The 26,777-nt window shown below is 32.2% G+C and overlaps 2 protein-coding genes across 3 annotated transcripts in view; both read right to left on the reverse strand.

Annotated features, from left to right (window-relative positions):
- Positions 1–1,494: 1,494 nt before the first annotated feature.
- On the reverse strand, positions 1,495–9,071 carry LOC134683831 (uncharacterized). Its single transcript, XM_063543139.1, has 6 exons — positions 8,971–9,071; positions 7,406–7,442; positions 5,940–6,103; positions 3,358–3,462; positions 2,339–2,533; positions 1,495–1,761 (listed from the first exon to the last, which is right to left on the reverse strand). Exons 2-6 carry the CDS (start codon positions 7,406–7,408, stop codon positions 1,557–1,559), a joined length of 672 nt encoding a protein of 223 aa, XP_063399209.1. The 5' UTR covers positions 7,409–7,442; positions 8,971–9,071; the 3' UTR covers positions 1,495–1,556.
- Positions 9,072–16,867: 7,796 nt separating this feature from the next.
- Positions 16,868–26,777, reverse strand: part of LOC134685593 (Krueppel-like factor luna) — a 79,924-nt gene continuing 70,014 nt past the window's right edge. Inside the window, exon 5 of one of the 2 annotated variants that reach the window (XM_063545465.1) lies at positions 16,868–17,133. In XM_063545465.1, the coding sequence (XP_063401535.1) occupies positions 16,883–17,133 (251 nt within the window). In that variant the 3' untranslated portion in view covers positions 16,868–16,882. Of the gene's footprint in view, positions 17,134–24,229; positions 24,979–26,777 lie in introns of those variants that run through there. The other variant, XM_063545462.1, reaches the window with a different exon arrangement.

Consider the following 26,777-nt stretch of genomic DNA (forward strand, 5'->3'; position numbering starts at 1 on the left):
AGCTTCATAACGTAAACCGACGGATATATCAAATTGATCACTTCATTGATTGATTGTAACTGTGGCGTCCGGGAAAATATAACCCACATTGAGTTTTTTTTAATGTTCTTTTAAGCAAAAAGTAAAATCACAAAAATATTGAACTTCGAGGAAATTCAAAACAGAGACTGAAAATAAAATGAGAGGTTTAGCTAGCTATAAAACCAGGTTAAATCCCAAATTTTCTACATAAGAAAATGTCTGTGCCAGGTCAGGAATATGAAATTTTATTTTCAATCGCATCAAATTTCAATACCTCTTCACATTTCTTCATGTTTACAATCCCCTGATTTTCAAATGCCTTGCTTGAGCAAATAACTGTTCCTTAAGAATGAACATCCATGAATGAACTTTTGACTCACTAAATTTTCAAATTGTCAAAGTCATTCAACAGATGACCTTTTGAATTAATACTTATACATGTATACATTTGATATTTGACAGTGATTCCAATATTTTCCCAAAATAGTCTAACGCTCCTTTGAATTAGTATACAACATAAACATTTTGACCTTAAGTCTTAGATACATGATTTTGTGTTTAGATGTTATTGGATAATATAAACTAGCTGATAATAGCAATAAGAACTCTCAGATATGGAGTTGTATTCATAAAAAAAAAAAACTACTAACACTGTAAGTCATGAATAAAACAGTAAACTAAAATCAAACTGACTTCTGTACTTTATATCTTATTTGTTTTGGGGACGCATCAATACCATGCCACACCCGGTCTGTGTTTTTGTATCTTGTTTTTCCGTCTTTTATCAAATTGATGAATTAATAATAATAAAAAGAAGATGTGGTATGTTTGCCAATGAGACAACTATCCACAAATGACCACAATGACACAAACATTAACCACTATAGGTCACCGTACGGCCTTCAACAATGAGCGAACCCCATACCGCATAGTCACCTATAAAAGGCCCCGATAAGACAATGTAAAACAATTCAAACGAGAAAACTAACAGCCTCATTTATGTAAAAAAAAAATGAAAGAAAAGAAAAAAAATTAAAAAAAAATTAATTAAGCTCTCTTCAACGGATTTTTATAGTGTGTGCTCATTGTGAAAGGCGATCTATAATTGTAAACTTCTGTGCCATTTTGTTTCTGGTGAAAAGTGGTCACGTTGGCAATTATATCATAACTTCTTAAATCTATATTCAATGTCATATTCGGGACATCATCTTGACATGACACATGTTATGTATTTGGTACTGATAGAAACTCCCTGGCAGTTCCAGTTCCTATCCACATACTACTTTATACTAATGGAGTACAGGACAATAGTTCCGGAACGAAAACGACTACTGTAGGGAGTTTGGTACTGATATTCCCACCGGTATATCAAACAAAATTAATTGTTGCATTTGCGTGCTTTTGTTCAAGGTTTCATTGAGTTCAATTCCATTGGAGATACGAAAATCTTAAAAATTGATGAAAACAACATACAAATTTTATGATTTTATTAATTCAATCACATAGTTATGTGGTTGATATACACCAGCAGAATTTTATCCTGCTAAAGGTTGTGTTTGGTGGTGGATCCAAGGGCGGCAAAGCAGTCTCATACATGAGCAACATTGCGGCAATCTTACATATCTTCGAACCAAACCATAGTGATGACAATAGATATAATAAAAGTATGTCTTATATGTAGATTGTCTGCAGGCTGTGATCCACGGGTAAAATGTATAGACTCCTGAGCAACTCCTACTTCTAAAAAACAAAACACAAGATACATGTTAATTTAGATATGTCAAAGATATAATTTGATGTCTGGTGCTTTATCAAACGTAAAAAGATAATAACCTTTCATCTTTGAGATTTTGTTGAAATAAGCATTTGAACCATGACAATTATGTAAAACAGTATGATAAAGAACAATTTACCATTTTTGTTTCTTGATTTGTAATGGTAACGTGAATGTTTAGCAGTTCTTTTATATTTGAAATGTTATGTTCATTTGCAATGCATGTAAAGAATCTGCGCAGCCTGCTGGAACATCTACAGATTTTGATGGCGTTTGCTTTGCTCAGTCTTGTGTTTTCCCATGATGTTTTTTTTTTCTTTTGATTCTTTTTCCCCCGTTTTGTACTTTGCGTTTGTCTCCAGCTAATGGGTATTTAAACCCTTTCTGTATCTTCTGCCTCTATAAGATTTACATATTGTGAAGCACATTTTTTTGTGTAATTATTCAGAAAATTCTGTGTGTAATATATTTTTTTTTTAAACTTAATCTTCGATTTATTACAAAAAAATAAACAATTTACATTTTATAATATGTAATACTTACCTGCAGGTATTATATCTAACACGGTAATGATGCCAATTAGATAACACCCAGCACATTCGATGATTGTACCAAAAGGCCCATCTCGGAAAGTAATAGTACCTACTATATGATGGGCACGTATCACTCCAGAAACTGAATGCTGTAAGGGAGTTAACAGATGACTTTGCAAGGGAAGCAGGCTTAACATCAGCAGTTCTGAAAATTTTATATCAACATGTATTTGTGGTTAATGCAAAACATTCACAGTGACATAATAAACTGAAAGAGTTTTATTGTAAGTATTCAATATATTTAACGTTAGAATATATTACTCGACAGAAAGTAATATTTGAGACGTTGCATTTTGCGATTTACACAGTATAAAAAGACCAAATTGAGGATTTGATAAAAAAAAAAAAAAAAGATTATGTCAGTTTTCTAATGTGGTTCTCGCTTAGGTCAGATGATAAAAAAGACACGAACCACGTATGTTATATAAGTTTAATGGACAGTGGTCTATGTAGTTACTTCTGTTATCACTAGCCAGCCGAGGTTGAGTGATCGAACCCCGCTCGTGCGAAATTATTCGACTTCAATCTTAACTGACTAGTATGGTCAGTTTTCCTATCGAAGGTCAGTGGAGTTCTCTTGACACACACTTCGGATTCCTCCACTAATACAAAAATAGACGTCAAGAAAAAGCTTAAAATAGGCGTTTAAACACAGAAAAATCAAAATCAAATTGATGATTTGAAAATTTCAAACACGGACTTCATATTTTTATTCACAATACCTAGTTGTTTTAGTTATTTACTATATTTTAAGTTTTACTTTCTGTCATCCGTCGTATAAAAAACGTTGATCAGATTCATGGTTCAAAGAAATTATTCTAAAATAAAAAGCAAAGAAAGAAATATCAAATATATCGTTAATACTAAACGATCTACAAATTACATGAGTATGTAAAAAAATATAATTGTGTACGAGATTTTTTTATATATTTCCACGAATACTTTGCATGACTATTTTTTTTTAAATACCTGGTGGTGTATCTCTCATAAACACTACTTGCAAGAGTTACTTCCTTTTGTAGCTGAACTCTAATTGTGCTGGATGACCTACTTATAGCACTTCTAATAGCAGCGCTGGAAAAACAGATGAAGAGAGGTAAAGTAAAAACTGTATTGAATCAAATAATTAAATATTATAAAGCTTAGTGTTTTCCTATACTTTTTGATAATGTATATTGTTGTATTCGCGCTTTGTTAATTCACCCCAGAAATTTTAACCATGGGCGATTAAGATTTAGAACACTATTTGTTCATGTCATTTTTCAATCCCCTTCTGTGAAGTGGTATTGTCTTATCTAAGTGTTACTTGTTTTTTACTTGGATTATTAAGCTGCTAATGACAGATATGTAATCCCTCTATTACATTCTGTCCTGTCGCAATATGTTAGGATTTTTAAAACTTGGCCTTTTCCATTGAATCTTTTTTTTTAAATGCTATACGGTACTCTCTTTGGTCACCTGGAGTTGTTGTTGTTTAGTTATAAGAAGAGATATAAGAGATTCAAAACTTTATAAATTTGAAACAATTGATGGAATTTTCCTAGCGGTTGCTTTAAATGGACTTTTTTTTCAAGCAATAAGAAGATGTTTAGAATATATATAACGTTTAATATGTTTAATTTCTTTTGTAATATCTATCTTTTGATCATTGCATACCGCTTATGTAATATTCTTTTCAGCTGATCATGTATTTAAGACATTATTCAGGTATGCATTTATTAAGGTTGCATTTTACAAAAAGCTTTTTTTTTAACATTTTATGGCCCCTATTATATATTCAGTGGATCGATAAACAGTATTCGTTGAATCTAGGATCATAAAAGGTAAAGTTGAAGTGATCTCCCAGATAGCAATACTTTGTTGGGCCAACATTGGTGATTAGTTGGCACAGTTGGTAAACAGTTGGCAAGACAACAAGAGACCAACGTTGGTCCAACAACACTTAGCCAACAGTTATTTTGACATTGTTGGCCCCTCGTTGGCAAAACAACTTGGCACCAACTGTCATTTTTGTATGGTTGGCCAAATGTTGGCCCAACATTTTCTTACCAACTGTTATTTAAGTAGTTGGTCCAATTATATTCGACTTATGTCGTCCATTGGTTCAGTGTAAGATCTTCTGACCGAACCCACTGAACCAATTTTAAACAAACTTTATTTGAATGTTCATTCTTAGGATATATGTCATGACAATATTGAAATATAAGCCAACATTGTGCCAACCATATGCCAACGTATTAAGTACCTATCTCCCCATTTTATACCACAGATTTTTATTTATTTTTAAATATTATTTCAAAGTGAAAACAAAAAGATGTGCTCTTTATTCTCTTTATCTAATATTTTCAAATCTGTGTAGTCATCTAAATGTATTTATCTTAATGTTTGAATATTGTTTTGAGCAAGCAAAAAATATTTAAAACCAGCCCAAAACAATAAATAAAATTTGAATATAGTTGCATTTGAAATATAATCATTAATTTCATCTGTTCAATTGACACGAGTGCATTTCTCTACTCTCCAATTGACAGTTGATTGTATAATATCTATATACATTGCAGTATGATCCATAATATACTGATTACTAATAAATTATAATAAGGAAAGCATAATAAAACGTTATTAAAGACGTTGGCAAATATTAGTACGACCAACATGGCCCAACATAATTTCAAAACTAGACTACGTTGGTAGACTGTTGGCAAACAGTTAACATTGTTGGCAGATTGTTGGCAAATAGTTAACTTTGTTGGCATACTGATGTTCGCCCAACAAAAACCCAACATGTTGGGCCAACGAAGGGCCGATGAGCAAAATGACGGTGGCCCAACATAGTTTTCCAACGTTGGCCCAACAATGTTGCCAACAGAATGCCAACGTGGGCCCAACACATGTTTGCTATCTGGGCTGTGTTGACATTGTGCGGCCAACAACATACATTTAGGTGTTTGATCAAGAATATCCGTGTCGACTGCACGATGAATACGGGTACCGTAAATTCGCTAAAGTACAAATCCCGTCCCTTCGTCACTATAACATAATTCGCATGGGACTTATTTTTACGTTTTACGAAAACGAAAACAGTTTATACGCGTGGAGCAGGACATTATTCCATTGCCTGACCAACTGAACCCACTACTTTTGTTGGTAAGGTAATATCTGCAAAGTGTTCAACGAACTAAGGTTAGTTTTCGTATAGCTTAAAAACGACAGGATTTGGAAAGCCATACACAGAATGTGATGTTTTTTAGCATTTAGCACTATCTCTAACTTTGGACTGATCAATTAATTTTTTTGTCAAGTAAAATAGTTCCAAATTTTAATGACAAACATTTAAACAATATGGATTAATACGTATCACTAGTTGTAGGTAAATTATTTTATGATACCTAATATGTATGTCCAGTTATTTATGAATGATCGTTGTAAAGGGATAGTGCTTCGGCTCTAATTTGTGTTTCTCTTGTTTACAATTGAGTGGCATAGATATATATTAATTAAACAATTGGCCGAGATTATTCCACGATTTTCATTAGTTAGAATATACCTACGCTGGATATACGCCAGACTGTCTCGAGCTCACTTGAACCAATGCTGGTTCAGAATACTCTCTTGGTTGGATGCATCTCTGATTAGAAATAGGAACGCTTGTATGTAGTTGAGCGTCTGCAGCGTACACACCAATAATCACCAAGCATAACGTGATGTACAGCCTCTAAAGAAGTTAGAACAATGATAATTCGTTAAATAGCTGAAATATGTATAAGTAATTGATTTCATAAAATAAAATATAAATCAAAGAGTTTTGCTGTTTGCTGTAGGGATGGTCTATTATAAAAAGTAAAAACACAAAAATATTGAACTTAGAGGAAAACCAATTCGGAAAGTCCATAATCACTTGGCAAAATCAAATAACAATACACATCAAAAACGAATGGACAAAAACTGTCATATTCCTGACTTGGCTTTTTCAAATGTAGAAAATGGTGGATTAAACCTGATTTGAAAGCGCTAACCCTCTCACTTTGATGACAGTCTCATCAAATTCCGTTATATTTCCGATGATGCGTGATTGAAACAGACACAATAAATACGTCACATATATTTGTCGTTCAATGTACATACAATTTTAAATTTCTCATAGGCAATGTTAGCATACAGGATTAAAAAATCATAAGTATGTAAGAATTAATTTCAGAAATAGACCGAGATTTAAAATAGTCCAACAAAATCATCTAAAATGCAGCTTTTTATTATAACGATTACTTCAGTTTCCATTCTAAAGTTGGATTCTGGATTGTTTCTTAATTTTCTTCAGGAGGTACGCTTCAGTTTTATTGGAGTAGGGTTTTCAGACTTTCTTCTTTTGTACATAATGTGTAAATAAAAATAACACTTAAGATGTCGTACGTCCTAAGCGCTTTTTCTTACTTTACCGTCATATGGAACTATCAAACGTAGAAATTTGAATTTTAGGGTTGTATTAAAATGTATATACATTTGAAGCTTAATTACTCAAAGGAACAAAAAACAAAAACCGAATTAATTAGTGTTCAACTTTGTCTGTTATGGATAGAAAAGCTAAGCCAAAAAAAAAAAACAATTCTGTTGGAGCTGTTTCTGTCGGATGATGACATAATTGTGCTGTGATCGTTATATTTGTAATTTTACTTTTGTTATGCAATGAAAATTAAGTTTGCATACACAACAATAAAAGATATCATGGAACAGTTTAATATTTCAATATTTCAATCTTACTGAGACTTGAAATACTGTCAATGTGCGGAAAGTGGACATAATGACAGTCTAATGACTGTTCAACAATGTGACAACTCACTGTTTCCTTTTCGAATATACAAATATTTTTTTCTAAAAACATCTTCAGTAATGTTAACTTCAGCTGGAATTGAGATATATGCATGTGGATTAAATCGTTGTTAAAGCATTTTTAAATGAATATTAACTTTTTAATGTAATAAATGTAAAAAGAGAAAGAAATATTTTGAAAAGGACTTACCATGTTTGCGACGAGGATTTCAAAGAATAGGAAGTAGCTAAAAAGAAAACAATTGTACACATTTTCATTACACTTAAACTAATATTTATTTAAAATTTCAATCTATTGGATCTTATATATAAACTTATGACCAACTATTCACATAGTGTCATTATGTTTTTGTTTTTTATTTAATTAACTTATTTGATGATCCTAATTCTCTGCCTTCAATTTACATTAATAAAAATCGGAAAAAATCTCTTAGCAACGTTTTATCACAGAGTCCCTTGACTGATGATAAGTAACACCTTGTATCTTTATCCATCCACAGGTAGTATAATGATAGACAGGGTCACCATCTATCAGAATATGTCACAGGTGGTACTGTAACATGCTTAAAAAGGAGAAAGTTTTATTTCTTGAAACGATAAGCTTCTTCTACTATGCCCACTTTACCGGTCACGCAACTCAAAAGTCATTCAATTGTAACGGGTTTGGAACATGATCTATAAGTTTTTATATCAAACGACTGGTCTGATATCATAAGATAAAAGCCATCGGAAATATTTTGATAGTTAGTTCAGACACAGACAAGTCGTAATAGTGACCGTTAATAGTATGTCAAATAAAAAAGAACATGTGGTATGATTGCCAATGAGACAACTGTCTACAGGCGACCAAAATGAAACAGACATAGACATTAACAACTATATGTCACCGTACGGCCTTCAACAATGGGCAAAGCCCAAACCGCATAGTCAGCTATTAAAGACCCCGATATGACAATGTAAAACAGTTCAAACGAGAAAACTAACGGCCTTATCTAAATAAAAAAAGTCGATTTCAGTCTTTTTCAACCCTTTTCAACTTTGTTCTTGTTTGGGTTTATTTAAATATGTTTTATATGAGCGTCACTGGTGAGTCTTATGTAGACGAAACGCGCGTCTGGCGAAATGAATTATAATCCTGATACCTTTGATAACTTTTCCCCTCATACCACTGTTTAAAAAGCCCGTACAGTGTCTACATCATCATCGTAACGCGTATATTGAGATCTATTAATGCCAAAAGATTAAGCGTAGGGATGTTTTAATGCTGAGCAATTGGAATGGAATAATCAGAACTGAAATTATCAAGTATCTACATGTCCTAGTTTGAAATGGTTTATCTGTCTCCACGGCGTTATATATAAGTTTCTATAATTAATATAAAGTTCACTTGTATGTGTTAAAAGCAAGTCTCACTAACAAGTGGTTAATTGCGTTAGAAGCTTTTATCAGTACACATGAAGGACTTTACAAAACCGTTTTAAAATTTGTGTAAGAAAAAATCTGTTTGACGAGATACTTCTGGAGAAATTTGTCGTTGGCATCAGTATGGTTCTATAAAAAGTAAGATTTTTCTTGACCTAAAGTAAGGAATTGATCTCTTCAATTCTCTCTGTTTTAAAGTCTTGTTTAATGAAAACATTTATTCGATCAGTTATCTGCAGTAAGATTGGTACATATAAACTATTTATGTTACAAAAATTATAGTGTTCACGACGTACATGTTTAATATTTAACAAACATTAAAATATTACAAACCTTTACTGGAACTTCAATGTTAGTCGTTGTAGGTTCCCTCTTCTCTGAAGAACTGATACAAATATTACCAGGTATATATACTGTACATCTACGTAGTGCGTGGTATAATGGTAAAGCTGTTACATCTTGTTTTGAATATTACCTATGTCAGCATCTTTTTGTTTAATATTACTTATGTCAGCATGTTAATTATAATGTTGTAATTTACATTTATCAAGACAGCTAATGTTGATAAATTTTGTATGTACTATATATGTCTACTTTTCTAAAATACTAAAATATATGGGAGGAACCGGATGAAGACATCACAATTACCATCAAAACAAGACAAATAGTCAAGTATCTAGCAATTAAAAAAACACGATTATTTTATAAGTTGATTTTTGCTACAAACCTACAGTAGATGCCAGTGTTTTCAGATATGTTCTTTGTATCTCTGTATATCTCTGGGTTTTTTAAGGGTTTGTCTTTGGCTCTGTGTTGATCTGATGGGTTGAGCCCTTTTTAACGGTCTGGTATAGTTTGTATAGTTTGTTCTTATTTTGTACTTTTAAACCACTGTTCATGGTTAGGGGTGAATTAACTAATGTATTACCCGCAACATTATGTATGTTTCTGTCTAAATTTAGTAGCATGTCTGTATTCACGGTTTTCTTTTTTTGCTTTATTCTATTATGATACAGGAATTTTGTCGGTAATAAAAGACACAAAGTAAAGAAATTTCTTTAGAGATGGTGATCCCTTTATGATATAAAATGCATGATTTATGTCTGATGTCTGATGCTTGGTCCGTGTCTGTGTGTGTTACATTTGAGTGTTGTGTCGTTGTTCTCCTCTTATATTTAATGCGTTTCCCTCGGTTTTAGTTTGTTACCCCGATTTTGTTTTTTGTTCATGGATTTATGAGTTTTGAACAGCAGTATACTACTGTTGCCTTTGTTTATGTTACACCGTTAGTCTGGAATTCCCAATTAAAATGTGAGGTAAATTCCTTGATTTATTTCTGTCGTTCACACAAACCTTGTGTCTATCAACTTTACAAATATCGAAAATATTATTCAGCATTATAATAATCATACAGAAAACAAATCCTATGCTAAAAACATTTTTTTTTTTATCACAGGCTACTGACTAGTTATAAACACATACAGAATGTGACAGGGTTGAACATGTAAGTGGGCACCCTTCTCTAACCTGTGACAGTAATGTATCAGGACAAACATATGAAGAAAAAAACTATTAAAATCAGTTGAAAAGGGTTTAACTCATCAGATCGATACAACTCATGCTAAGGATTGGCATACAAAAATGTCAACATTAAAGTGAAACAAGGTTGAAACTAAGTTCCAGCTCAAACAAACCATTCTTATGCAAGGGAAAAAGAGGAATAATATGGCTTAACACCTTACATGAAATCAAACAGATCTAGACAATCGAATTGCACTTACTCACACCTGTTTTTTTTTTCTCTCCATTGATGCTTATTTCGAGCGATATGATCAGCAGCGATCTTTGGAGATCATTTTAATGGTTAATTAGATTACATCTAGACTACAAATTACTGAAACATATTATCGAATCAATACATTGTTAATTTTTAATTGTTAATTTTAAACTTTTTAAATAAAAAAAAAATAAGAATCTTAGTAAAATTGGTGAACATCTTATTAGGCCCAATAAACGAAAAAAAAAATTTTGAATCAATGTTGATTACCGATAACACTTGAAAATATTATTTTAAGATTCTGTTCGAATGTATCAAACATACATGTAAGGTTAAATTATATTGATATTTCAGCATTCATCAATGCTTGTTAAAAGTTCTTTAACACAGACTTGTACTTTTATAGTTTAAATTATGTACATATAATAAAATTAAGAAAATGCTTTCTTGATATGTTTTCTTACACACAAGATGTTGCTTTTAGAAAATGAATATACTAGTCAGTGAGTCAAACGTGCATGTATGCATGTTCCTTTCTAAGGAATAAAAAATAGGAATTTGAAAGTCAATGAAAAGCCTAAAAAACAGGTGCCGACGGATTGAAGAAACGTGAATCTGTATATATATATGAATATAATAACTAAAGTAATATCTATACCAATAAAAACATTATTGAAATTCTAATTGCAATGGTGAATGGGTTATCTTTAAGAATCGGGATAAATAAAGAATCGGGTTAATTAAAGGAGCAATTAGCTTACCACGAACGATCGCATCTGCATTTCCGGGATAAAAAAACAACATCTTTGTAAAAAAAATTAGATGTGCTATAACTTTTCTACTAATACAGCCAAACTTACAAACCAATTCTTTTTATCTATTCTAGAATTGGTTGTGTGGTAACGCAAACGCTGACTTAATAACGTACCAGTAATAAAATATAAGAAGATGTGGTATGAGTGCCAATGAGACAACTCTTCATCAATGTCACAATCAATAAATGTAAAACTATTATAGGTCAAGGTAGGTTCTTTCAACACGGAGCCTTGACTCACATCGAACAGTAAGCTATAAAGGGTCCCCAAAATTACTTGTGTACAACCATTCAAATGGAAAAAAACAACAGTCTAATTTACTTATGAATCACATAAACAAAGAACAACTACTGACAATCAGATTCCTGACTTAGACCAATTGCATCGGGTTAAGTAGTCCAGTAGTAAGCACTTCGTTGAGAGGCCATGAATATCAAATATATGGTTATATTTATGATTTTCTTGATTACAAAACTTAGCAAGGATTTGGTTATCCCAGGCAAAGATTACCTTAGCCGTATTTGGCACAACGTTTTTTGGAATTTTTGGTCCGTAATGCTCTTCAACTTTGTATTAAAGGTTTAAATAGATATCAACCTCTACCCTTCTCTGAAACAATAGTGTAACATCACAACATAGACAGACACACTATGAAGTACCAATTGAAATGTCTTAAATCAATTAAAAGACATATTAACACAAGTACAAAAATGAACCTACACTGAAAGAATAAAATTTGATCTATGATACACTGTAAATACAAAATCAATAATATAAGGAATGATTTATTAAAGTACCAGTATTATACTGCTGAGAAATGTTAAACAATTGCAGACAAAACAACAATAACCTTGAGCAAGAATCCGTCATTTACAATATTATTACACACAGGTAAACGAAAATATTTGTGTTGTTAGGTAAACAGTTTAATTGGAGAGGAAAACATTTTTACAAAAAAAAAACTAGTTTATTTATAAGTAAAATACGGAAAAAATGGATTTTATTTTTACAAAATTAACTTCTAGATACTATTTTATGATCATAAACAAGCTTCTTTCCAAGTTTGGTAGAAATCCAGTACAGTTTAAGAAGTTTAAGAAAGTTATTAAATTTCCAAAACCTAAAACCACAGATTGAATATTTGTGGACGCAGCCAAGGTCGACAGAATGTATGATAGCTATGTCGTACTGGTTCGACTAAAGTCGAAGGCTCGACAAAAATGTATTACAAATAGTATCAACAGGTCAGATTTACAAGAAAGTACGATTTGAGAGTAATCGCAGTTACTGACAGCTAGTTTAGAGTCAAAAACAAATAATAATAATAATAATAATAAAATCATGCATCAGAGAGGCAAAAACTCATCTAAACCACATCCGAGGCAGTTAGTATTTAACGTCATGGACAGTCAAAGAAAAAATGACTTGTGTAATGCAAAAAATACGTATGAACAGGCAGTAGGATAGATAGGAGTTAACATATTTACAGATAAATGAACGCAAGTGTGTTAGTATACAATCCGTTTAAAAAGAATACATTTAGTTGTGTTTTAATTTGCTGATGACAAAATCGATATTATTGCCAATGTCAACTATATTCAAAGATTTAGTTACAACATTGGTATAATATAACCTGTACTAATAAGTTTGTTGAATGGTTCGATGAGTTAACACGGATCACAAAGTGATTTCCGCGCTTTTAATACAATACTTTCGTATAATTTAGGATGTGAAATACCGTTTTTGATAAATGTCTAAAGATACAGCTAGATTTACTAATCAACTCATTGTAGCTTTGAAATATATATATAACGCTCATTGAAATCGCCAACCCCACTAGAAACATGGATATAATGAACGAGATGTAAGCCGATATTTTCTTTATTGTAACTGATTACATAACATGTAGACACCCTTATTCGAAAACATTTTTGTCAATAATTTTACATTAATTTTTTTAAAGTATGTAATTAACATCTTGTGTGTAGGAAAACATTACAAGGAAGCATGTTCTTATTTGTTATTCATTAATATGATTATGAATCAAACAATTTATGTAAAATGATGTAATATCGAAGTCAACCAATATTTACTTTAATTGATACATGCTGAAATATTATTATAGGTTTACCTTACATGCATGTTTGTCAATATTTTTTAAACAGAAACCGAGAATAATAATTTCTTATGTTTCCTATAGTTACTAATCCTTGATTCAAAATGTACATAAAAAAGAAGATGTGGTATGATTGCCAATGAAAGAACTGTCCTCAAGAGACTAAAATGACGCAGAAATTAACAACTATAGGTCACTGTACGGCCTTCAACAATGAGCAAAGCCCATTCTGCAAAGTCCTCTATAAAAGGCCCCGAAATGACAATGTGAAACAATTCAAACGAGAAAACTAACGGCATTATTTAAATAAAAATATGTATACGTTTATTAATAAACATCAAACGAGACTATATAAGAGATTCATCACAAAAGAAATCCTAACAAATCTATTAAATAATCAATGTCTTATTCAAATGCCGTAAAATATTGTTCAAATGAGATAAATCATTTATCTTGTGCATTAAGTTTCTTTCAAACTGAAAATTCTTAATAAACTACTCCTAACACAAAAAAATATGTGTATCAGCATTTTCCCAATAGACAAGCTGTCCTAAATCAAACACTACACACATGAAAAACAATCACACAATTACAGGGTCCGAGGACAGGCGCACACAGAATATGACAGGATGACAATGACTAGAACTCAATAAAATAAGGTAAAAGGAAGCATTATAACGGGTTTACTGTACAGCCCTTCGGACGACGAAGGTATGAAAGTCTTATATATAAAGGGATGGTTTCGTAGTAAATAAACTCATCATAGATACCAGGACTAAATTTAGTATATACGCCAGACGCGCGTTTCGTCTACAAAAGACTCATCAGTGACGCTCGAATCCAAAAAAGTCAATGAACAGCATTGAGTTACATTTCCTTGTTCTCCTAAATAACAGGATATGGAATCAAGCAGATTACCTTGGTCACATTGAGCATTGTTCTTAACTCAACATTCACTCTTAATTGAAGTGCATAAAGTGGAGCTAAACGGGCGTATATACATCGTGACTCTTCTATAAGAAGGGCTTCTTATGCAGTAATATACGAGTATAGACATCATGACTACTTCTATGAGAAGGGCTACTTATGCAGTAAGATAAGAAATTGATAGTGTTCAAAAAGAATGCAGGAGGTGAGGACAGCTCACTAGTAGCCTAAAAATGCCCACAATTTAAATGATATCAAATAAACAAGAAAGTCAATTTGTAATGTTTTATTGTTGATTTTTGTTAATTGTTTAATTGATGCTAGTTCTACAATTTGTGTAATCCTTATACAAAAGTATAAATAACTGCCAGTTGAATTTAAACCTGAAATTTAAAGATATAACCCACGACTATGTTTGGTTGATAGTAGTTATGTTTAATGCATATATGTGAATAAGTCAGTCTTAAAATATCTTGCTACATGTAATGCATATTCTATTTCCATCTCTAGCTGTTTTAACTTTCGAATAAAAACAGAAGATTAAAATGTCGGATAAACAGGATTTGTTTACTTTAGCAAAGTTTCAAGTTTGTATTTATCAAAGACCCAACAAGAGTATGTGAATAGTAACAATCACATTAATATTTAAATAAAAAAGTAAAAAAATTATGAAATGAACATAACAGAAATTTTTTAACATATATACATGTACAAAAAATAATAAATCATAAGAAAATGCTTTTTATTTGCAACAGTATTTATCTAAAAATAAAGCAATCATGAACATAAAATCGTAATTTCAGGAACTGTTTCACACAACATTCTTAGTATTTTTATTTTGGTAATGAGATTACAAGGTAAAAAATGGTTTTCTTTCCTTGAAAAAAGAACAAAAAATCAAGAAATGATATAAATCACCTAATTTATTCTTAAGCAGAATAAATAGTCATATAGCTCTTTCTCTTCTTACAACACTATACAATTATGACCCGTAGGAAAAGTAAATATCCAAAATTGTCAACACGAGAAGGTTATTTCATTAGGGGCGCATCCCGAAATGAAATAACTTTTTAAGGTTAGACATTTTTGAATATTAATCGCTTCTAAGGGGCCACAATTGTTTTATTATATCGAACTAACAGTTGAAAGGCCTTTTCACATGTTTGAACCATTGAAAAAGCACTAACCTTATTTAAGTAACAAAAACAAGTTCGAAAATACATTTTTTTCACAGCTACAGGCATGGAAGTTCTTGTATGTACAACAAAGGTTGCATCTTTTTTGTAAAAAATTGAAAAGGACTGTTTAAAGAGATACCATTGGCAATAGATACATGTTAAAAGTCTTATTTCCTCGTCTTTCGAAGAGCTTTCTGTAACGTGAACCTTGACATTTTGTTCATTTACATCTGTGACGTCATTATCATTGGAGATAACTCGTGTACAAATCAAGGAACTGAAAAGGTTATTCGCCGGTGATTAATAAGGTTATTCAACACTTGTGTCAATTGTTAGAGTAGTTCGTCCTTCATGCCATTGAATGAACATAATTGAATTATTCCATGTCACGTGATAACGTATTTTCCAATAGAAATGTTTGTAATATTTGTAAGGTATAATAAAACAATTATATCACTCCGCCAGGAAACCAACGTTATTACATTATGTTTTGTTGGTCAATACAGAAGGAAATAACCAGTTATTTTTGTTGGTTTTTAAATTCTAAGTCATTCAAAGGGTTGTGATTTTGGAAAGTTCAAATAATTCAACTCATTTTAAATTTCAAAACTTAAATAGACACACTTTGACTACTTGTTTCCAATACAAAAATGTGACAACTATATAAGATGCCAGTCTCTAATATGACTTCACGCCACACCAATAAAATATAAACTGCCCTTAATGATTGTACATTTAGCAAAACTAAAAATAAAAGATAGTGAACTGGAAAAGATGTCTCTTACAAATTGAAAAAATTAACAAAGCGAAACGAATGAAAAACATTGAAATATTCAAAAAAAAGTAGGTAAAATATAATGTTCATTCTCAAAGTCAAATGGTTCATCATAATACAAATAAAAGGAGAAAAGGAGCAGAAGTTTAAGTCTATACGTGAAAAAGCATGATACAATCAGACATCCTGATAATCTGGAAAAACACCTTTATGATACAGAGCTGCATGATACAATACCTGTGTAACACTTTTATGAAACAATCAGACATCCTGATAATCTGGAGAAACATCTTTATGATACAGAGCTGCATGATACAATACCTGTGGAACACCTTTATGAAACAATCAGACATCCTGATTACCTGGAGAAACACCTTTATGATACAGAACTGCATGATAAAATACCTGTGTAACACCTTTATGAAACAATCAGACATCCTGATTACCTGGAGAAATACCTTTATGATACAGAGCTGTATGTGTCAATCAGACATCCTGAATACCTGGAGAAACACCATTATGATACAGAGCTGTATGTTTCAATCAGACATCCTGAATACCTGGAGAAACACCTTTATGATACAGAGCTGTATGTTTCGATCAGACATCCTGAATACCTGGAGAAACACCCTTATGATTCAGAGCTGTATGTTTCAATCAGACATCCTGAATACCTGGAGAAACACCTTTATGATACAGAGCTGCATGATACAAATAAAAACACTTCCTACTTCCACGACAAAGTGGTATGTTACACGACCTGCATTTATATCTGGTGAATATGTCCCAGCCATTCTTAGTCTTGGCACCAATCTTGATACAGTAGTGACAGCGCTTGTGATTACCATCTACCAGCACTGATGTATGACCTGTAGCTACTGACATGTGACCAGGGTCCAGTAAACCGTCTAAAAAAGAAAGGGTATTTTTATTATAAAATAAAGTATATAAAAGTTGCAATATCGTAAATATAAATAAATGCTTGCAATTGTTTGTAAATCGAGATCACGTAAGCATGTCAATTTTACAATATCATCACTTTGGTAAAATCTACTAAATTCAAAGTATAACTATGTTGGATTACTTTTGAATGGTTTGAAATATAGGACCTGTTATAAACATTGTTTATTTCCTTCCACAATGATCAACTGAAAGTGATGTGACTTATATAAAATTTATATTGTATGATTGCCAATGAAATAACTCTTCTTCATGGACCAAAAGACGTCGAATATAACAATCATCGTACTGTCTTAAACGATGAGCGATACTCATAACGCATAGTAAACTGTAAAAATAAAAAAAAATAGATACTCTAAAGAGCCTGTGTCGCTCACCTTGGTCTATGTGAATATTAAACAAAGGAAGCAGATGGATTCATAACAAAATTGTGTTTTGGTGATGGTGATGTGTTAATACATCTTACTTTACTGAACATTCTTGCTCCTTACAATTATCTCTATCTATAATAAACTTGGCCCAGTAGTTTCAGTGGAAAATGTTTTTAAAATTTTACAAATTTTATGAAAATTGTTAACAATTGACTATAAAGGACAATAACTCCTTAAGGGGTCAATTGATCATTTCAGGCATGTTTACTTATTTGTAAATCTTACTTTCCTTAACATTATTCCTGTTTACCGTTTATCTCTATCTATAATAATATTCGAGATAATAACCAAAAACAGCAAAATTTCCTTACAATTACCAACTCAGGGGCAGCCACCCAACAGGGTTATCCGATTCATCTAGAAATTTCAGGGCAGATAGATCTTGACCTGATAAACAATTTGACCCCGTCGAATTTGCTCTAAATGCTATGGTTTTTGAGTTAAAAGTCAAAAACTGCATTTTACCCCTATGTTCTATGTTTAGCCGTTGCGGCCATCTAAGTTGGATGGCCGGGTCCCTGGACACATTTTTTTAACTAGATACCCCAAATATGATTATAGCCAAGTTTGGATTAACTTTGGCCCAGTAATTTCAGAGGAGATTTTTGTAGCAGATTACAAAGATTTACCAAAAAGGTTAAAAATTGATTATAAAGGGCATGTTGACTTATTTGTAATTCTTAATTTGCTGAACATTATTGCTGTTTACAGTTTATCTCTATCTATAATAATATCCAAAATAATAACCAAAAAAAGCAAAATTTCCTTCAAATTACCAATTTATGGGCAGCAACCCAACAACGGGTTTTCCGATTCATCTGAAAATTTCAGGGCAGATAGATCTTGACCTGATAAACAATTTAACCCGATCTCAGATTTGCTCTAAATTCTTTGGTTTTTGAGTTATAAGCCCAAAACTCCATTTTACCCTAATGTTCTCTTTTTAGTCGTGGCGGCAATCTTGGTTTGATGGCCGGGTCAACGGACATATTTTTAAACTAGATACCCCAAAGATGATTGTGGCCAAGTTTGGATTAGTTTGGCCCAGTAGTTACAGAGGAGAAGATTTGTGTAACAGATTACTAAAATTTACGAAAAATTTTTAAAAATTGACTATAAAGGGCAATAACTCCTAAAGGGGTCAACTGACCATTTCGGTCATGTTGACTTATTTGTAAATCTTACTTTGCTAAACATTATTGCTGTCTACAGTTTATCTCTATCTATAATAATATTCAAGATAATAACCAACAAGAGGCTGTCACAACGACAGCAAACCGGATTTATAAGCATTTATTTGTGTCCTGGCAATACCACAAGAACCATTACTGATGATTGGTGAAAGTGAAAATTGTCAATATCAAATTTGACCTCTATTTTGTCATCAGTATCAACATATTAAAATTTGAAAAGCTTAGATTGAATGGTTCATGAGTAAATGCAACAACGTGAATGGAAACACCATTTTACGATCTTTCAAGAACCATAACTCCTGAACGGTAAAAGTCAAAATCGTCATTATTGAACTTGACCTCTATTTTGTCATCAGTAACAATATATTAAAATTTGAAAAGCTTTGGTTGAATGGTTCATACGAAAATGCAGGGACACGACTGGAAACGCCATTTTACGATCTTTCAAGAACCATAACAACTGAACGGTAAAAGTCAAAATCGCCATTATTAAACTTGACCTTCATTTAGTTGTCAGTAACAACATATTAAAATTTTAAAAGCTTTGGTTGAACGGTTCATGAGTTAATGCATGGACAACATTTGGTTGCAGCCCGACCGCCCGCCCGCCCGCCGTGCATCCCCATATCAATAACCGACATTTTTGTCACAAAAATCCGGTTAAAAACAGTAAAATTTCCTTAAAATTACCTAATAAGAGGCAGCAACTCAACACGAGTTGTCCAATTCATCTGAAAATTTCAGGGCAGATAGATCTTGACCAGATAAACAATTTTACCCCGGTCATATTTGCTCTAAATGCTTTTTTTTTAGTTATAAGCCAAAAACTGTATTTTACCCTATGTTCTATTTTTAACGTTGCATTTTAACGTTGAGTCGTTTCTGTTTTCTCTTATTTTTGAGATAAGACGTGGCACGGTACTTGTCTATCCCATATTCATGTGTTCGGTTTTGATGTTATATTTGTTATTCTCGTGGTGTATTGTCTGTTGCTTGGTCCATTTCTGTGTGCTGTTGCGTTTCGGTGTTGTGTCGTTGTTCTCCTCTTATATTTAATGCGTTTCCCTCAATTTTGGTTTGTTGCCCCGATTTTGTTTTTTGTCCATGGATTTATGAGTTTTGAACAGCGGTATACTACTGTTGCCTTTATTAAGCCATGGCGGCCATCTTGGTTGGTGAACCAGGTAGTTTCAGAGGAGAAGATTTTTGTAAAAAATTACTAAGATTTACGAAAAATGGTTAAAAATTGACTGTAAAGGGCAATAATTCCTAAAGGGGTCAACTGACCATTTCGTTCGAGTTGACTTATTTGTAAATTTTATTTTGCTGAACATTATTGGTTTTTACAGTTTATCTCTATCTATAATATTATTCCGGTCACCCGGTTAACCAACCAAGATGGCCGCCATGGATAAAAATAGAACATAGAGGTAAAATGTAGTTATTGGCTTATAACTCAAAAACCAAAGCATTAAGAGCAAATCTGACATGGAATTAAATTGTTTATCAGGTCAAGATCTATCTGCCCTAAAAATTTCAGATGAGTCCAACAACCCGTTGTTGGGTTGCTGCCCCTGAATTGGTAATTTTAATGAAAATATGTTGTTTTTGGTTATTATCTTGAATAATATTATAGATAGAGATAAACAGTGAACAGCAAAAATGTTCAGCAAAGTAAGATTTACAAATAAGTCTACATGACCAAAATGGTCAGTTGACCCCTTTAGGAGTTATTGCCCTTTATAGTATTTTGTGTACATTTTTCATAACTTTTTGTAGATTTTTAGAAAATATTTTCCACTGTAATTACTGGGCCAAGTTCATTATAGATAGAGATAATTGTAGCAACAAGAATGTTCATTAAAGTAAGATCTACAAACACATCACCATCATCAAAACACAATTTTGTTATGAATTTATCTGTGTCCATTGTTTAATATGCACATAGACCAAGGTGAGCGACACAGGCTCTTGAGAGCCTCTAGTTTAAACTAGATACCCCAATGATGAGTGTGGCCAAGTTTGGTTTAACTTGGCCCAATAATTCAGAGGAGAAGATTTTTGTAAAAGTTAACGAGAACGGACGACGACGGACGACGACGGACGCCGACTCAAATTGATGGGAAAAGCTCACTTGGTCCTTTCCGTCAAAAACTTTAGTTTAAGTGAACGTCACTCGTGTGTTTAGGTGCGTCGTGACTTCCGTTTCAATGTTGAGCGAGTGGTTGGAAACCTATAAAGCCATGATATTGCACGAATTATTCGGCAAATTAAATTCTCATAATTGTCAATCCGTACCACTGTCATTAGGAAACTGTGACTAAGTACCTACTGAACAAGCTTTATTTCTAGTTTATCCTGCACAATGACGATCACTAAGACGCTTGATGAACGTTTATAGTGCAGGGATACAGGCGAGCCCCTCTATCTGGTAAATGACGTCACAAAGGCGCGTATAATTGACGAGTTTTTCCGGTGATGTATGAATTCTAAAGTGGTCTATTCAAACGAGAAAACTAACGGACAGAGTCTCAGGTATAGTATGTGATGGCTGTTTTAGAAAATGACTGGTACATGCAAAATAAGTCAGTCCAAACCTATTTGGGATTTCTAAATTGTTTTATCAATCTGTAATCCTTCACCTTCCAAATATGAATAAAATAATATCAAATCAAACATTGGCATTTGAGAACCCTAAGCCCAAAGTATTCATCTCTATTAAGCTATAAAAAAAGATGTGGTATGATTGCCAATGAAACAACTGTCCACAAGAGACCAAAATGACACAGATATTAACAACTATAGCTCACCGTAGGGCCTTCAACATGTATATTTCGACAGTATATTATCACATTAACATATATATGCTGGCCATTTTTATAAGTATACAAAAAATACTTCAAAGCATTAAAGTCATAAGAAACCTCAAATTGAAAAAAAAATATGCATATGTTTTTATACCTCAATGGATAGTTTTGATTATAAAAATTATGTACATATTCTTTAATTTGTTCATATTAGAAAGAAGTTAACTTATTTTAATAGCTTCCTCAATTCCCCGATATAATTTCCGTATGCAAAGTGACCTCCGTGTGACCCATCTCATAAAAATCCGGTGATCATAATTCGCATGGATGTCCTTAAAATAAACTATTATCTGATTGTACATGTTAAAAACGTGCTCAATATCCATACTTTTTTGTTGATTTTTGACAAACAGGTGAAAATCGTTAAACTTCGGCTTCAAAACACGAACTTTAATTATCTGCCATTTTTTCACAAGTTAACAACACTGACCAATTGAGAGAAAAAAATTGACGATAATACGAAATTCATGCGAAAAAAAGTGATATAATCCTGCGAAGAGGAATAGGTTTTAGGATGTTTGTATGCATTGGTTAAAGAATTGGAATAACATTATTTTTCACCGGTCACTCGTTTATTATTAATTTAACTTTATGGTAGTTATAGTCCTTCTTCGGCACATGTACAAATCGTATATATGTACACTAACAGATACTTGAAACCTTTCTTGTACAAGTAAATTCTTGAAATCATGCTTTATCTTTATGGACCATTGAGTGCCTTTCTTTCTAACATAATGCATATTGTATTGTCCCGAAAAGTGCAAAACAATATTGCTAAGTTCAAATCTGAAAGTTAACGTGTACTCAAAATTTCAGTTAAGCAGAAAAAATAACCATTATAGAAAAGTCATATAGTGTAAATAAGGTATCAATACCAATAAAGCATACAAAATAAGATACAAACATTTAAACAACCATTGGACACATATAGATATATGCTAGATAATTTAGCAGGAAACAACGAATGTAGTGTGCAAATAATGCAGACAGACTTTGTTAGATGTAACACAACCATCGCGTCATTTTAAACGAGAATGCAACGGAAAGAGGTACATATTTAAAACAAAATATTTCCTACGCATAAAGGTAAATATCAAAATATGAAGTATATATTTTGTTAATTTAAGTATCACATAAAAGGTGAAGGACACTTGGCCCTTGCAGAGCACCTTTTGGTTGAAATTTTGAATACTACAAACATGTAATTGGTGGCCTTCAGCTGTTGTCTGCTCTAGTCTATGGTCGGGTTGTTGTCGCTTTGACACATTCCCCATTTCCTTTTTCAATTTTATCAGTACATTCTACAATTGAGTGCATGTATTATCTGTTTCTCAGATGTAAGTTACCTTGTTTGGTGTATCATAAGTTCTGGTAACCGGTTTGGCGTCTAAAAAACGGTATGTTAAAACCAACGACAACCACTGAACATTAAGTTTAGGTAACACTGTTTACATGCAAGTGTCTCTACTAGACAATTGTTAATAGATTTAGTAGAGATAACCATAATCAGTGTTCAGCGCCATAATACAAATCAGAACAAAACAAAAGAAACGAACAAAGACAATTACTGACAAGTTACAAAGCTTTTGACTGGGACATTAATATTATATATTTACCGCCATCTTAGTACTCAAATCAAAATGTATTAGTCTCGATTGATATATGATGATAAAGGTAGAAAGGTCAGTACACAGTAAACATGTGTTAAAGCACCTTCTACCAATAGTTGGTTCATCGTATCATTTTATCAGTGTATCAGATTACTATAGACATAAACCATGTTTTGAATATTACATAATTACATTAGAAACATTGATTGGTTTGTTTTTAACGCCACTTTCAGTACTTTTAGCTATTTATTGGCGGCTAGTATTTTATTTGTGGAGGAAGGCAGAATGCCAGGAGAGGGCAATCGATAATAAAGACGGCAATGCCATTGCTTCAAATGAAAAACATAATAATGGACCATATTATATTGCAACAAAGAGATTGATAGCAGTACTTTCTAGAAGATACTATACATCAACGTAATGAACTGTTTAGAAAAACAATCCGATTTAAGCAATAAATTGTTTGGGTGTGGTCTATGTAAACCAACACCATGAACATTGTACAACTCAAAGCATTTCTTATAATAATATATACCAAAACAGAGGAGAACATTACACTGGATGCATTTATACCGACGTTCAATCGTTTTTGATTTTCGTTTTTGTTTAGAAATATGAAAGAAATGTTGACATCGCTTTAATATGAGTTCAATCTATCAATACTTTATCGGCGTGCTCCGGAAATGAAGAGGTAGATCATTGGCAAGTCCTGAAAAGGAATATATTGTTAACATCTATATATTATATATTTGTTATTAGTTTGATGTTTTGGGAATCGATTTTCCTGGTATGGAACTTTTATATATAGTATAAGAATATTAGTCTCGTATCGTATTAACTTATCAAATTGGGATAAATTGTAAAGAAAGTAATTCGGCCATGATTATGAGGGTTGTATGTTCGATTAAATACTTTATTTGGGATGTATTAGTATACAAAGAGCTGAAATAGATAAAAACTTTTATTATGAGTAAAAAGAAACATTAAAATAGACAGAGAAGCACATACGCATACTCTATGCCACTTGAAGACTGAGATATAGCGCTTGTCCAAAACGTCATTGAAGGTTTTGTTATTAAGCTCCAATAGCCCTATTTTACAAATAATCTTTAGTGTAAAAATCGTAAGTCTAAAATATTCCTTAACAATTCATTTGTCGTCTAGTTAATTCTTGTCAACTGTGATTCCCACATTTGACAATATCAACAACTTAGTTTAACTAAATGAATTTCTATAAATTAAATTAAACTACCAGAAACAGCTTTCCCTTTATAAGTATTATAATTTATGTTCATTGAAAAATACCTAAGAACAAAAATCTAAGTGATACCACAAAATTATATTCTTATATAAAATTGTAGTAATCTTTAAAAAAAAAAACTAAAAAAACACACACACACACACCAAAGTTACAATTTGCTGGCTACATTCGGTGAAATTGTGCGATCCATTCACTGTCATTAATTTTATCTTTAAAAATCGTATGAAAAACTTCAAAACAATTTCGGTAGGTGTAACACAATGAAACATCACATTGGCTACACTTGTAAGCACTGAAAATATCCCATCCTCTTTTGGTCTTGATCTTGTTCATCCAACAATATTGACAACGTTTCCTGGTACCGGTCAGTATTGGTAAATGACCACCAGATGGTTGGGCTCCTGGAGTTGACTGGATATTTCTAGAGGTCACTGAAACAGAAAATAATTGCATTTACAAAAAAACATACTCTGTTTTTTTAACCATTGTCATTTGGATATATAATTGATATATAGTTGACCTAATGCATATAGTATTTGAAAACAGACCTTGCAGGAAACTTAACTTAATCACTGATATATGAATTAAAAGTAAAGACCAAATGAACCCTACTACACAATAGTTGACATATTACTATAGTATCTTAAAAACAGCCAAATCCGGAAAAAAACAAATAGATATAATAAGAAGAAGATGTGGTATGAGTGCCAATGAGACAATTCTCCATCCAACTCATAACTTGCAAAAGTCAGCCATTATAGGTCAACGTACGGTCTTCAACACGGATTCTTGTCTCACACCGAACAGCAAACTATAAAAGGACCCATAAAAACAAATAATTCATGCGGTAAAAGTCAGGCGAACACTGACAGAATGTACACCATATGTGATAAGTATTTCAACTAAATTTTCAAATGTTCACGAATAGCAAAACTGTGCGAGTTTATAGTTCTTTGCATCAAAAATACAATTTGACTATTCAAGCATATATTTATTTTTTTCAATCAGTCACTTAAAACAAAATGTAAATCCGCCATGTAAGTGAACAATAAATAGATTTCGTTATTAGTATATTTGGGTCTGAGTTATGCCGCTTTGTGTGTAGAACATCATCTCTTGACAAAATAAAACTGATTAAAGTGTTGCCTCAACTCACAAAGTTTTTAAAACTTTTTAAAAAGACTGTAAATGAAACGACAGATACATTTATGCTTCTTTTCTGCGAGAAAGATGGGAGGTCTCAAAACTTACACTCAACACAAGGTAGTTAAATCTAATGACTTTTAAACTATGATTAATCAGATGGTTGAACCATCAGTGAGGCGGGTAAGGGTACTTCAAAACACTTATGTAGTTTCATCGATGTAAAACTTATCAAAGTAAAATTAAATGCAATTTATTTAATTGTCAGATATACACATTTCAAATATAAAAACAAAATGTAATGAAATTTTCAATGGGACACCTATCCACCAAATGTCTAATGAAGTGTTTTAGCAACTATAGACAACCGTATGGCATTAAACATTGAGAAAACCCATATTGTATAGTCTTTTATAAAGAGCCACGACAAATATGAAATAATTCAATTGAAAAAATAACGACCTAAGTTATAACAAATCAATTTACGAAAAACAAATATGACAGACATGAACCAACAACAACTACTAAACTACGGGATCATGACGTGGGACAGGCAAATACAAAATATGTAAGGTTTAAACATGATTATGGGTGCTCAACTGTCTTAACCAGGGACAGTAGTATTACAGCACAACATAAGAAAAAAATATAAAAGTCAGTTGAATGCAAAGTAGGAACACATCCAACCGATTTTAAGTCGAAATGAATTCGCTACACTTATTATTGACATTCTCGAGTTTTATTATGTGGGGAGAATTTCATACTCTCTGCACTTGAAAGAACCCATTCCAAGAAATCTTTCGGAAGTCCATAGATGACATGTTGCATGGTAAAAGGAGAAATTTGAGACCAAATTGGTCCTAAAATCGAGTATATTTCAAACTGTCCTTGAAAAGCAGAATCAAATGCTGAATATGAATATTAATAAATCCATGAGTATATACTTTCCATGAATTTTAACTAATTGACTATATATGTGCAGTCAAAATATTACTTGGGATCAGAATATTTTTGCTGCTACAACTCTGAACAAGAATGTGTCCATAGTACACGGATGCCCCACTCGCAGTATCATTTTCTATGTTCA

Source organism: Mytilus trossulus, chromosome 9 (assembly GCF_036588685.1).
Source record: "Mytilus trossulus isolate FHL-02 chromosome 9, PNRI_Mtr1.1.1.hap1, whole genome shotgun sequence".
Lineage (NCBI taxonomy): Eukaryota > Metazoa > Mollusca > Bivalvia > Mytilida > Mytilidae > Mytilus > Mytilus trossulus.

Bases quoted from the DNA above. Each gene is read 5' to 3' on its own strand.
- LOC134683831 (XM_063543139.1), bottom strand. The intron at 3,463-5,939 runs GTAGGTATATTC...CTGTTTTTCCAG, and splicing joins CAGTCTGGCGTATATCCAGC to CGCTGCTATTAGAAGTGCTA. The intron at 2,534-3,357 runs GTATTTAAAAAA...TAAAATTTTCAG, and splicing joins TATGAGAGATACACCACCAG to AACTGCTGATGTTAAGCCTG.